This window comes from Sprattus sprattus (assembly GCF_963457725.1).
Source record: "Sprattus sprattus genome assembly, chromosome: 6".
In the NCBI taxonomy this organism is placed as follows: Eukaryota; Metazoa; Chordata; class Actinopteri; order Clupeiformes; family Clupeidae; genus Sprattus; species Sprattus sprattus.
This window is the reverse complement of record NC_137925.1, coordinates 11,234,257-11,247,835: the sequence shown is the minus strand read 5'-3', so window position 1 is coordinate 11,247,835 and position 13,579 is coordinate 11,234,257. Positions and strand designations below refer to the sequence as shown.

Genomic DNA, 13,579 nt, shown 5'->3' with positions numbered 1-13,579 from the left:
TATTAGGACTCCGATATAATAGGCTATATACAGACTAAATAATAGTCGGAAGTCTATTGCTAACGGGATGCAAGTATACATACAGTCAATAGGTGGCAGCAAACGTCCAAACAGGTACCGTTGCTGTTTTGCCTTTCCCACAATGCCTTTCAAGTCCAATATGGCTGCGTCCGGAAGGGAATCTTATTTATCACTTCACCACTAACTTAAATTGAAGGCCACGGGAAAACATAGCGAAGAAATGAGGCTTCTCATTAGATTTGTCAAGCAAGCACAAAGACGCACACAGATAAGACCTATACGTCATTATAATTTCTCCACTGTATCCGACCTGTCGGGAACGCTAAGAGATGACCCGAAAGGTGACACTAGTTGTGCATGGCTATGCGGCTCTTCTCCTCACATTGTAGAGAGCTTGCGGGAGTTCGTTGACGTTCAGGTAGACTTCATCAGCGAGGAAGAGCAGCAAGTGCTGATGAGAGAACTAGAGCCGGGGCTTAAGAAAAAGAGATACGAGTTTGATCACTGGGATGATGTAAGTGGCCCTGATCGCTAGCCATGACTTACGTTATCTCGGTTATTGTATTATAAGTTCATTAAGCATGTGCACTAACGTGGGCTTTCGTTTGCAGAGCAGGCGTTGCATGAAATTGCCAGATGTGATACATTTAGGATGCCATGCTATTATCCAGTCTGAGCAAAAGAGCCCCCACGTTTCATTTAGTAGCTAGAACGAAAATGGCACAACACGATGCAAACTGATGCAAATTTGTCAACAAGAGTCATTAGTCAAGGCACGATTGATATCCTCGTCTGTGAATATGTAGAATACTTTTGTTAGTCTTATTATTGTTACATAACGTTATGAAATATCCCTCCTTACTTCTGCCCTAGGCTATCCATGGTTTCAGAGAAACCGAACGTGTTCAATGGGGCGCTGCCTGTGAGGCTGTGATTCGTCGGCTACGAGCGCATGCATTCCCACAGGGTAGCCAGCTGCTTGGCCCTGTGCACGTCCTAGACCTGGATAAGGCCGGTTTCATCAAACCCCACATAGACAGCGTCAAGGTATGTGGGGGAAAAGGGCGGGTAGATGGCAGGTTATCAGATAACCATGGTTTCGGAGAGCATTAGTTTGCAGGTGTCTTTGTGTACAAGCAAAAGAGAATGGGGGTAAATCTAAATACAAAATGTTTCCGTGTGTTTTTTTCTCTCTCTCTCTCTCTCCTTTTGGTGTATACAGTTCTGTGGCACTACAATTGCAGGTCTCAGCCTGCTTTCTGACAGTGTAATGCGACTAGTGCATGAGGAGGAAAAAACTGAATGGGTAGATTTGTTCCTACCACAACGTTCTCTTTATATTCTCAGGTAAGAGAACACTGTATCTTGTTTGACGTCATTGTATTTTCCATTCCCCGTCACATCATGCTAAAATAATATTGGGGTAGTACTTTATTTGAATGTAAGAACTACATTTCCTTCGTCTATTTACTCCTGTAATGGATGCTGCGGAATATAAAGTGAATAGGCTAATTAGCCATTAACACTGCCTCGAGCTCCAGTGGTGTCATTCACCTTTTGTACTTGTCACGACATTTTCTTTAGTGGCAAAAGACAGTATAGTTTATGGACAGTTTACTACTTACGCCAATGTTTTACCTCCATTTTTCCTCCATTGCCCTAATAGGAAAGAGGCCAGGTACAAGTACACACATGAAATCATGAAGGATGCAGAGTCCTTCTTCGCTGGACGGCGAGTTCCTCGTCAACGACGCATCTCCGTCATCTGTCGGAACCTTCCAGAATGAAATGAGGGTTTGGTGGTGCACGTGCGTGCATTCACTTTGAAGTTTTCAAACAGCTATGGGTATCAGATTGGTGGGAGCAGTTTCTAGATCAAATTTAAGAAACCTCCCAGGATGAAATGTACCAAGCTGATTATGGTTTGATACATCCCTTGAACCAGAAAGCGGTCAATCGTTTCATTATATTAAAAAAAATCAGTATAAAGATGCCCAGAAAATGTAAGGAAATTTGTCAACTATTGTTCACCCAATGTATAGAAATATTTATTAAATAACATCATATGAAATTTGCTTGGCGTATTTCTTAACATTTAAACCTGCTTGCAGCAGCCATTTCAGAACTGTAATAATGTGATTTAGGTTTTTTTTTATTAAAGCAAGTGGCAAACGGTGGGCCCTGTCTAACTCACCAGTGGACCTCCTGAAAACCTAGCGGACCCCACCTCTGCTTCCAGTCGTCCACTGGCCGTTTGCTATTTGGGTTGGGTTTGACTTTCATTCTGAAGTGGACATGGGATAAGGGTGTGCAGCATTCACCCAACACGGTATTCAAAGCTGGAACATTCTGATACAGAGCAGCATTTAAATACTTTGAGGTGGTACTTCATTAATTTTCATTAACTCTTTACCATTTTTATAGATGTTACCACCATTAAATAACAAGTCTGATTTAAGATATTTGGTTGCTTTGAGTACCCAGTTGTGACAGTTTATGTTTGACAGATCATAAATATTTCTTAATGAATGCAATTCTACGAGGAGGTCTGGTCCTCTGCAGTTGTGAATGGCGTTTGTACTTCCAAATTTCCCATCTGGCAAATGCACAAGAAATATTTAATAATAACAATGAACGTGTCATTACCAACAACAGTGTGATTTATTCAGGATAGCACACTGCCTCAATATTAAAAAAAAAAAAAAAAAAAGTTTACAGATTTATAAAAAACTAATTCCATCAAGTGGCTATGAATCACAGCTCATTTGAGCTGGGCATTATTCAGATCATTCTTGATCTCAAAATGCAATACTAACCCCTCATGGGGGTTCTAATTCCAAGTCAACACAGGATATCAAGCTCCAGTAATATTTTAAACTTAACACTTGTTCACTCCAAGACAAGAGAGTCAATCCTGTTTAAAGTCACTCAACCAGAGTCAATGCTTTTTCTGAAGCCCTGCTCTGTTTCGCCACAGGCAAGCAGCTCTTCTCCGGCCTTCACTCGGTAAGGTAGAAATGCATCTTGTCAGCGATGTTCTTCCTCTCTGGATTCAGCTTCTTGAGGATCTGGGCGAGCACGTTGACAGTTTGGTCGCTACTGAGTCCTGTGCGCTTCGTCTGGAACTTCTTCAACAGGTCCTTGGTGGTCATGGGCTTGCGAATCAGATACCGGCGTACGGCTTCTTCGGTCAGCTGCACATCACTGCTGAAAGGGGGGGGGGGGGACATAGTGTGAGGGATGAAAAAAAAAGTCCCCGTTACCAAGTTACCATAGAAGCCCACAACATATTGCTTCACTTCTTTTAGCCTTATAGCACCAGACATATCAGTGAAATATGTTGTGTGAATTGAAAGTCTGTCTGAGGGGAGGGGACTGTTGGCAGAAGGAGTTAAGAACTGTTTATAAATGACACTGCTCACCTGCGCCCTCCCTCAACTCAAGACAGTACATATGAAGTTATACATACAAATACTCGGACGAGAAGTTCTCCATTTCTGGAATTTTCGTTCATTTGTATTTAGCTTCAAATTCTACTCTTGATTCTGAAATAAACCGGGGCATCTTTGACCTCGTAGCTGGTCACAGCAATGCATGTACCTGGCGCTGGGCGTGGATTTCCCAGATGAGGGCTGAGGTGTGCTCTTTCCCGAAGGACTCTGGGGGGAGGGGTCCATCTTCAGCCTCTTGGATGCTGGGGTTTCTGCGCTGGCCGCTGCCGGTTGACGCTTGCCTGGACACGAGACGCACAGAATATTCTCTTAAACTAGTTCAGCTCGGCTCTGCCTAGTTAATAAACCAGACAGAGCATGTATGGCCACTTCACTAAGCAAATAAGCTACGTTCCAAACTCCTTAAAATAACTTTAAAATGCCATGAGACATAGTGCTTGGATATGGACACAGTGCCCACACTGAAGTGATCTGCATAGAGTGAGAGAGATAATGTTATGACCCTTTGCGCCCCCTCTAGGCCTGCAGTGGCAGTGCAGAGGCTGTGGTGGAAGAAGGGAGAAATTATTGATGAAATGGTCACAGCTGCCTATGTGTGTCCAGTATAAAGGGTGCTACCCATGTCTCCCGCAGGAGACTAGTTACATACACTCCACCATCTCGGCCCAGCATTTCTTTTTAGATTATTTTTTTCTTACTGAAACCCCAAGACATTATTTTGGTTTTCCTTATTTTTGTCTTGCTTGTATATTTTAATTAATTCTTGAGTGGCAGTCAAGCAATTACAAAATTAATCAAATTAATGGCATGCTTTGTAATTAATTAAAATCGCATCTATGAATTTGCCACGAGAAGCATTTAAAAATCTGTCAGTTTGCCATGACGTTAAATGACAAAGTAAACCAGCCTTGGCAGTGTGATGCTCACCACACATTAATGGCAAATAACAGATGATTCTTCTATGAGCTTTGTTCAATGAAGAACATATTTTCTTTATTCCTAATTAACCCATATCATAGTTTGTTTAAATCTAGCATGTTAACTTGAGTAACGTCAGACTACACCAACAGCTAGGCCGTAACAATAAAGAAGAGATAAACACTGAATGGCTGAGAGTAAGAAAGTTAGAAAGATAATAAAAAAAGCATTTCCCCACCTTTACCCTGCTCCAGCTTGCTGGCTGCTGCGCGCAGTGTGCTGGAGGTGGCGGCGCTGTCGATGGACGGTGTGCCGGGGCGACTGCCTGTCCTGGAGCTTCCGGCTGACCCACGCCCGCCGCTCCGTTTAGGTGGGGTGCGCTTCTTCTGTGAGGGTGAATGAACAGGAGGCAGACCCTCAGAGCCAGCACATCAACTTTTGGAAAACATTCATTTAAAGAGCTTATGGCTCCATCTAAAGTGTGTATTTGTAAATTATATTATTTATTTGAAGGTTAGAGTAACTGGGTCATGACTGTCAAGAGTTTACATCTAAGAGGCTTCAAACAAGTACTGTTAATGAAGCATGAGTTCAATGTGTTTTCTTAGCAATAAAATACATGTGCTAGACCTTGCACAATTCCTAAACAGCAGAAAAATCTAATAATTAGCTAAACTCATTAGATTAGACTAGTTAAATGGCACTCTCTTGAGCTCAGAGAGGGCTAAACATTGTAGTGCTGAGGGTTCATTAGAACAGGGCTAAGAGTAATGTTGCTTTAAGAGCATACAAATAGATCGCCCTCACCACCATAAAGAGAGCAGATGTGGCCTCTCCATCGATGTCGCTGTCCTCTGAGCTCTCCGATTCTCCGCTGCTGTCTGCAAATATTCACAAACAAACAACAAACGTCAGTTTTAAGGGATTGGAGTGCAGACACACACACATACAAAAATCTACACGTGTGAAATGAGTACTTTTGTTTGTTTCCTTCCTCTGGTGTGGAACGTCTACCACACCTTTCTTCTTCTTCTTCTCCACATGCACAGGGGTCTTCTTCCCTTCGTCCTCCTCTTCCTCTTCTTTAGCCTCTTCTTCATTCGGTTTCTCCTCCTCGCTTTCTTCTTCACTCTCAGACATCTCGTCAATGCCTAGTTGGGAGACGCCCGACATTGTCATTAGTCAGGGAGAACATATAAGCATGTGTCTAATATCACACACACTGTAAAACCCACTCATGCAATAGTCTCTGAGCCAGACGGACATTCGCAGTGGGGAAAAAAATGAAAGCAGGGGAGAGGTTTTCCACCAGTCCACAAAAGTGGACTTGTCAGTGCAGGTTTCTTTCTTGACAAGGGGTTTTCCACACCCATGCAGCCGCTGCAGAGGTCAGGTGCCTCAAAGCAAAAAGTCGCTATTAAAAGTGGGCAAGCAAGCAACACCGAACCTTTAGGGACGTCCTGTCCTTTGTTGGGTTTGGCCTTCTCTGCGTCCTCTTCTTCAGAACTGCAGACAACAAAAGATAGTTTGAAAATGCTAAGGATAGTTTGAACATGTTATGACTGCTTTATAAATTCACATACACACTTTAATGAACACAAGTTTAAAAAAATAAATACACAGAGTTTTGTAAATGTGGAAAGTTGTACACATATTCAAAGGAAGAATTTTGCTCAGAGCGTAAAAATCCATCCGTGTGGCCATACCTGGTTTCATCTGATATGTAGTCAACTTCTAAACCTTCAAAATCGCCATCGTCACTGTCCTCCCCATGGCTTTTGTCGCTGTCGTTCTTCTTCTTTTTCTTCCCCTTCCCCTTGGCTTTCTTCTTTGTCTTTGGCTTGCCCTCTCCATCTGTTAAAAGTGGCCTTTTTTAAGTTTGGCATCGTCTTTGTTGTCTTTCCAGCCCTTTTCCCTCTCACAGGCTCTTTCCCTTCTTTACCACCTTTTACATATATATTTAAGCAATATAGCACGAGTGGGAGTGGGGTAGGTAAGGAATAATCCCACGGGTGGTGTTCGGCCGTAGCCACCGAGGCCGCCAGGCCGAGTGGCGTAGGCAACAACACCCGTGGGATTATTGCTTAAATATATTGTTATAAAACAATTGGGTTCTAGCGCGTAATTTAGCTGTTTCTGATTGGACGAGAGACGTTCCATGCTATAGGTTATTTGTCAACATACCTACAGTTACGGGACTTTTCACAGCTAAAAATAAAATCACTCCGCGATGACACATTCGCATTGATGATAACCGTTAATTCAAAGTCTTTAAAATTCCAAACCAAGACGTTGACAATGGAACTATTTTTTGTTGCGGAGAAACAATGGCGAAATAAACCATTTTGAATCAATAACTTCGTGTTGAAATGTTAATTTGTTGACTGTAGAATGGTTTTATAAAAGCGGGCTCGGTGGCTACGGCCGAACACCACCCGTGGGATTATCCCTTACCTACCCCACTCCCACTCGTGCTATATTGCTTAAATATATGCTGCTTAAGTTGCAGTAGTAGGAATACATAGTATGTTGTTCAAAACTGACAAACTGCACCCGAATCATATATACCGTAAATCCTCAAATTGTGGCCGGAGTCTTTTATTTACTTAGGCTGCACAGCGCACAGGCCTTAATTTGGGGAAGGCTTGTATTAGGGGCAGGCCTAGGGGTGGGATTCTCTCTAGAACGATTCTGTATCGATTCAGAAAAGTTCATACTCGATTTTGTAATTATATATATATATATTTTTTTTTACACATTCATTGATGTTGAAATGCAAGCTGCATCGATTATTGTATTGTTCATAGAAAGTAATAATTGTGACAAGGAAAAGCTTTTTCTCTCATTAAAAAAAATTGAAAATATAATTAATCTGTTGATTTTCTTTAATTATCAAACAATAGAGTAGGAAGTGATTTGAGACTGAGTAGCAAACTCAAATGTTTTGAAAATCGAGATGCATCAACAATCAGTTTATTGGTTTAGAATTGATAATCAATAATCGGTTTAGAATCGATAATCGGTTTAGAATCGATAATCGATTTAGAATCGAATCGTTGTCCTCTGAATCGAATCGTGAGGTGCCAAGAGATTCCCACCCCTCGGCAGGCCTTTATTTCTTACTTATTACATGGCTCTTTAGAATGTTACAAAAAGTTCTGTTGATTTGAATGGGCCACCCCAACATTCGCAGGTTTGTAATTTCTTGATATTCACCACTGCGAAAAGTTATTTACCGCTGTCATTGGCAACAGGTTTTGTTCTTTTAATTCACATCTTTCATATCATTCCGCAGGTAGTCCATTCATTTAACGTAACGGAAAGTCATTGTAACTTGAAGTCAGCAAGTAATGGGTTGCTATGCAACACCTGAAACTTTAAAGTTCTATTAGCCGGAAGAATTTTTTTTTTTTGCGGAAATCACATAATGGCAACAAAATCATTAAAAAGAGGTATTTTGAGGGAATGTCTTCTATCGCTTTGGCAAGTAACTATATAATAACCAATTCGCCTAGTAGGCTTACATGGGAATATTTATTTTTATTATTGCTAACAGCCCATGAAATTAGCCAACAACATTGAGAACATGTATTTATGAAATGCATTAAATGAAATTGTGATGTCTGCTTTGTGCTGATGGACTGATGCTGGTAGGCTACTGTAAAATAGGCTACCTTATTTTACCCCAGGCCTGTATTCGGGGCCCGGCCTTTATTTGTCCGTATCGACCACACCCCCGGCTACTATCTGAAGCCCGGCCTTTAATATATATACACACACACACACACACACACACACACACACACACACAAATAAAAGATATATCACATCTCTGATTTGGGTGCAGTTTGTAAGTTTTTAACAATATACAGTGGGGAAAATAAGTATTTGAACCCCTTGCGATTTCACAAGTTTGGCCACTCGCAAAGAAATGTGTGATCTATAATTGTAATGGTAGGTGTATATTAACAGTGAGAAACAGAATATCAACAAAAAAATCCAGAAAAATGCATTTTATAAGAATTATGACTTTATTTGCATATGATGCAAAAAATAAGTATTTGAACCCCCAAAACTGACTGACAAAAATGACTTAGTACTTGGTGGAATAACCCTTATTGGCAAGCACAGACGTCAGACGTTTCTTGTAGTTGGTCACCAGGTTTACAAACATCTCAGGAGGGATTTTGGTCCACTCCTCTTTCCAGATCCTCTCCAAATCTTTAAGGTTGTGTTTTCAATGGGAGGGAATGAGGGAATGAGGTTCAAGCCCAATATTCCACATTACATGGCCCCATCCATAGTCCTTTTGATGCGGTGGAGTCGTCCTGTACCCTTGGCAGAGAAACAGCCCCAAAGCATAATGTTTCCACCTCCATGCTTGATGGTGGGTATGATGTACTCTTGGGGTCATATTCAGCATTCCCCCCCCTGTCAAACACGGCAAGTCGAGTTGATGCCAAAGAGCTTGATTTTGGATTCATCTGACCATATTCTGTCTCCCAATCCTCCCTAGAATCATTCAACTGTGCAATGGTAAACTTCAGATGGCCCTGTACATGCGCTTCCTTGAGCAGGGGGACCTTGAAAGTGCTGCAGTACTTCAAAAAATTACGGCGTGGTGTGTTGCCAATGGTTTTCTTGGTGACTCTGGTCCCAGCTGCCTTGAGATCATTCACAAGCTCCCCCTGTGTAGTTCTGGGGTTATTCTGCACCTTTCGAATGATCACTGATTCCGCACGAAGGGATATCTTGCATGGAGCCCCAGACCTAGAGCGTGTGACAGTTGTTTGGTGTTGCTTCCATTTAGGAATAATCGCACCAATAGTTATTTGCTTCGCACCAAGCTGCTTGCCGGTGGTTTTGTAGCCCATTCCAGCCTTGTCCAGGTCTACAATCTTATCTCTGACGTCCTTGGACAGCTCTTTGGTCTTGCCCATGGTGGTGAGGTTGAAGGTGTGAAGTACGATTCTTTGGACAGGTTTCTTTTATACAGGTCACCAGTTGAGATCAGGTATACCTTGTTAGACCTAATGAGGACTAATCTGTGTGCTTTTTGGGCACATAACTGGCCATTGGGAGCCAGAATTCTTGCTGTTTGCTTGGGGGTTCAAATACTTATTTTTTGCATCAAATGCAAATAAAGTCATAAATCTTATAAAATGCAGTTTTCTGGATTTTTTTGTTGATATTCTGTTTCTCACTGTTAAAATACACCTACCATTAAAATTCTAGATCACACATTTCTTTGCAAGTGGCCAAACTTGCGAAGTCGGCAGGGGTTCAAATACTTATTTTCCCCACTGTATTATGTAGGCCTACTACAGCACATACAACTAAAAGCAGTAGGTATTCCAAATTTGCCCTTTTCTTTTTAATATTTAAGTTGTGCATATACAATATTTAAGTTGTGCATATTATGGTGACTTTGGTGTGCTGTTAAAAACAATCTCAGCATTGAGATTATAAACTGCATATCCCATCGGTCCCCACTCACCTTCTCCAGCACTGCTGCCACTCTCATCGCTGCTCATCTCCAGGTCTTCCTCCAGGTCGGTGATGCGCAGGTCGCCGCCTCCCCTGCCGCCCTTCTTCTTCTTCTTCTTGCCGCCCTTCCCGCCCTCTTCATCGTCGTCGTCATCGTCGCCGCCACCCTCACGGTCCTGCCCCTTAAGACGCCGCTGGAGCATGATGCTAAAGTGGTTCACCACCTTGTTTCTCCTGCCAAAGACAAGTCCCACACGCTTACCAATCACTGCTCTGCCTTCATGCCTTCTTCAACTTTCCCCCCCCCCCCCCCCCCCCCAACACTCGAAACATAGTGTACCATGTTCCCTCTGGTACATATCCACCCACTCTTGGAATCCCGAAGGTGGTCATGCAATGACACCGAACAAAACTCTCCACACATACAGGCACTATCCTGACCTTCTGGTATATTCTAACTGGTGTAGTTATCACAATTAACCTCTGATATCATCCCCACATCCCTCCAACCCTCTAGGAAGCCCGGTCCAGGCCAGACGTCCCATGGTGCAGACCCACCTGCCCCACTCCTCCTCGGCTTCCTCAGCCGTCAGCGTGCGGTGCTTGGCCTGGGGGACGAAGTTGTACCAGCCGTGGACAGGGAAGGCCTCAAAGGCCCCGTCGGGACACTGGGTGAAGATGTAGTAGGAGGCGTTCTCTGTCACCCCTCCTTTCTTCTGACCCTTGAACCTAAAACAGGAAGGGAGAGTGGGAGAGGGAAGGTGCACACGCCACAACAATAAGAAAGTGCACATAGAAGTGACGAGCTAATAACTTCAGTGACGAGAGAGGAAAGTGTTGAAAAAAGATACCTAAACAAAACACACACACACACACGTAAACTTTCAATCAGCGGTTGTCAACCTGGCACCCAACCGCACTATCTGATAGCTTTTTAAATTAAAATTATTAAAGGCAGAGAATCCCATAAGACAAAATCATCCCGTCATAAAATGATAACACAAAGTAAAGGGGGACCAGAATAATATTTTCCACACTGTAGCGAGCCTTGTTTTTTAAACTTGCCGCAACTAAATTGTAAAACCTACCGGCTAGACTGGCCATATCACTGCCTAGGTGTCAGCTACCGAGAAGTCCACAACCACTGCTCCAGACAGAGGCCTCACCTTTTGCCTGCCTTCCCATTAATCTTGAGGATCCAGGGCTGGTCCTCCACCTTGAACTGCCGGGTCACGATGCCATACTTCTTCCGGCGCGCCTCCTCCCTCTGCTTCTTCCCGAACTCGCTTCCAGCTGCTCCCTCCTCAGGATCTTCGCCAGCGTACATCCGTCTGTTGCTCATGTCACGCTCCATGCGGGCCTGTGCAGCCCAGGGGCGAGGAGGAGCGAAGGGAGAGGAGAGGAGAGGAGAGGAGATGGCAACAGAGAGTGAGGAGACCCCATTGATTGAAACAAAAAGAACTAGTCTGCAGCATTTACTGCTGTGAGTACACTTTGTTAAATAAAAACGTTTTATGGGCAGGAAAAATGGCCTGTTAGAGGTGGCTTCATCTTACCTGGGTCCAGGCGGAGCAGTTCACCTTGTCGCCAGAATTGAAGGCCATGATGTTGTATTTCTTACTTGTATTTCTGATCAATACAATTTAAAAGAAAATAAATCAACTGCAATAACATTTGAAAAAAAAACAATGCTTTGGACACACATATCTATGGAATGAACCACAACCATTAGGTAACTTGTGTTATCAACTTTAAACAATTCATACCTTCACACATTTCTAAACTGAAATGAATGGATAAACCTTCTTAATATGTCTAAACTCGGTTTCTAAATGTAAAGATACTATACACAATAATATTTTTAAAGAAATACTCACTTTGGTACTCGAACTGTGTATTCTGTACCTGAACTGCTCCCCCCCTTCAAACGCACGAACACAAACGCACAAATCACTAGGACCGCATACACTGTTATACATCAGTTTGCATCGATAATGGCATGGCATGGAATGGCATGGATAGTGCAATCATCAAGTCTACATGAGAGCATGTCGATTTGTTATAGCCTTAGTATGTCAGCTCAATGTCACAACACATCAAATTCAAAAACAGTGGTTTGCTTAAGCAGATGTAGGTGTCGACGGGTCAATAGTTTTATTCAAAATACATCATACGTTTTAACGTTATGCCAATTCAACTGGCATCGTGTGAGAAGCCTTACCAGTGACGCCATATTTCTTGTGTTTCCCTCCAGCCTCTGCGTAAGAACCGAGCCTTGAAGAGGAAAACAAACGCATCAAACAAATGTATTGAAAAGGTCTGTTGTTTTGCTGAATGAGTTATGGCAGTCAACTCAGTCAACCGACTCCCTTAACTTAGCTAATATGTAGCTAGCTCATGTCTGGGAGTAAATCATACTATGACTTATCTAACGCTACGTATAAGTTTTCAGTTAACCGTTTTAACAAACTAGTGTAGTCGCTACATTTCAACGACCAGGCATCCAGCGATCTGAATGGGTCTATCCTTCGACAAATGCCGGGAACATTCACGTTAACGTTACCCTACCTGCCTTGGTAATGCCGATAGTTCATTAAGAAGGGCTAACATTAGCTAGGAAAACCTCAGCTAATTCATTTGTTTCTTAACATTGAAAATCACTGAATTGTATGTTAGTAAGTGCAGGCTTTGTACCTTTTCTTCACTCGTTGCAAAAAGATAAGTAATTTAATATAATGACACCGCTACATAAACTCCGGTGCGGGATTATTAGCAAACATACTACTAACAGCAGCGTGTAGACTGCGACAATAACTAACATTTGAAGATGGTCGCCATTCGAGTTTTTATTTTCAAAATAAAAGTCGAAATGTATGTATTGGTTTTAAATGATAAAAGGACGAACAATTGAGAAAGAAAGTTATTAATTAACAAGCTGTATGTGCTACTAAAGGTACAATACACGTAAAGCTTGGGTTGTACAAACCAGAGTGTAAAAACGCTTAAAATGCATTTTTTTATTTTATTCAAAGGATCTACAAGTGTTGTTAAGGCACAGAAGAAAACCTGGGAAATGACAAGCCAAAAAGGGATTTTAGTTTTTTTCACCTTCACCAATTTGTTCACCAATCGCCACTGTTTTACATACATATTGCACGCATGTATATTCTGTATGTGTGTGTGTGTTAGCAATATCAATATGGACTGCATATCTCCCTTGTACGTCGCTTTGGACAAAAGTGTCTGCTAAATGATTAAATGTAAATGTAAATAATCCTTATATATTGTACATAGGTCACATAATAGGGTACATTCAACTCACAACTCTGATTTGCTTTATTTAACACAGTCTATAATCTCAATTTATTTCTATTTCATTTTATTATTTTTTTTATCAGCTTTGGATCAGCCCTTGGTGTGAAATGCAGCCTTCTAGATCTGATTTAATGGAGAAATTAATGATAGTAAACAATGGGAAACTAAATATTTTGTTCCAAATAGGCTACCATCTCATTCCATGGTTATTTGCAAGATGTGTCTGCTAAAATGACAAAATTAGCACTTAAAATATGCAGTGTATTTATCTCGAGTAGTTAGCTAAACAAAACTTTGAAGCGGACATTTATTTTGACGCCAACCGCCGCCATATTGCCGCCTATCATCATGTACTGACGCTTATTGTCGCTAGCTCCACGGAACTC

General features: G+C 42.0%; 2 protein-coding genes across 9 annotated transcripts; one reads left to right on the top strand and one right to left on the bottom strand.

Annotated features, from left to right (window-relative positions):
• Nucleotides 1-159: 159 nt before the first annotated feature.
• alkbh7 (alkB homolog 7) lies at nt 160-2,092 on the top strand. The gene is made up of 4 exons (XM_080840549.1): nt 160-535; nt 895-1,068; nt 1,244-1,368; nt 1,688-2,092. Exons 1-4 carry the CDS (start codon nt 242-244, stop codon nt 1,806-1,808), a joined length of 714 nt encoding a protein of 237 aa, XP_080696675.1. The 5' UTR covers nt 160-241; the 3' UTR covers nt 1,809-2,092.
• A 618-nt stretch (nt 2,093-2,710) lies between these two features.
• gtf2f1 (general transcription factor IIF, polypeptide 1) lies at nt 2,711-12,674 on the bottom strand. 8 transcript variants are annotated; one of them, XM_080840617.1, is made up of 14 exons: nt 12,573-12,674; nt 12,100-12,152; nt 11,756-11,799; nt 11,435-11,507; nt 11,045-11,238; nt 10,437-10,607; nt 9,889-10,112; nt 6,098-6,245; nt 5,839-5,897; nt 5,369-5,542; nt 5,199-5,272; nt 4,630-4,777; nt 3,622-3,754; nt 2,711-3,228 (listed from the first exon to the last, which is right to left on the bottom strand). In XM_080840617.1, the coding sequence occupies exons 2-14, from the start codon at nt 12,109-12,111 to the stop codon at nt 3,021-3,023; spliced, it is 1,662 nt and encodes a 553-aa protein (XP_080696743.1). In that variant the 5' UTR covers nt 12,112-12,152; nt 12,573-12,674; the 3' UTR covers nt 2,711-3,020. The 8 variants fall into 8 exon arrangements, with proteins under 8 accessions (XP_080696743.1, XP_080696745.1, XP_080696746.1 ...); XM_080840619.1 differs by having other exon boundaries at nt 2,711-3,225; XM_080840620.1 differs by having other exon boundaries at nt 5,202-5,272.
• Between the last annotated feature and the right edge of the window lie 905 nt (nt 12,675-13,579).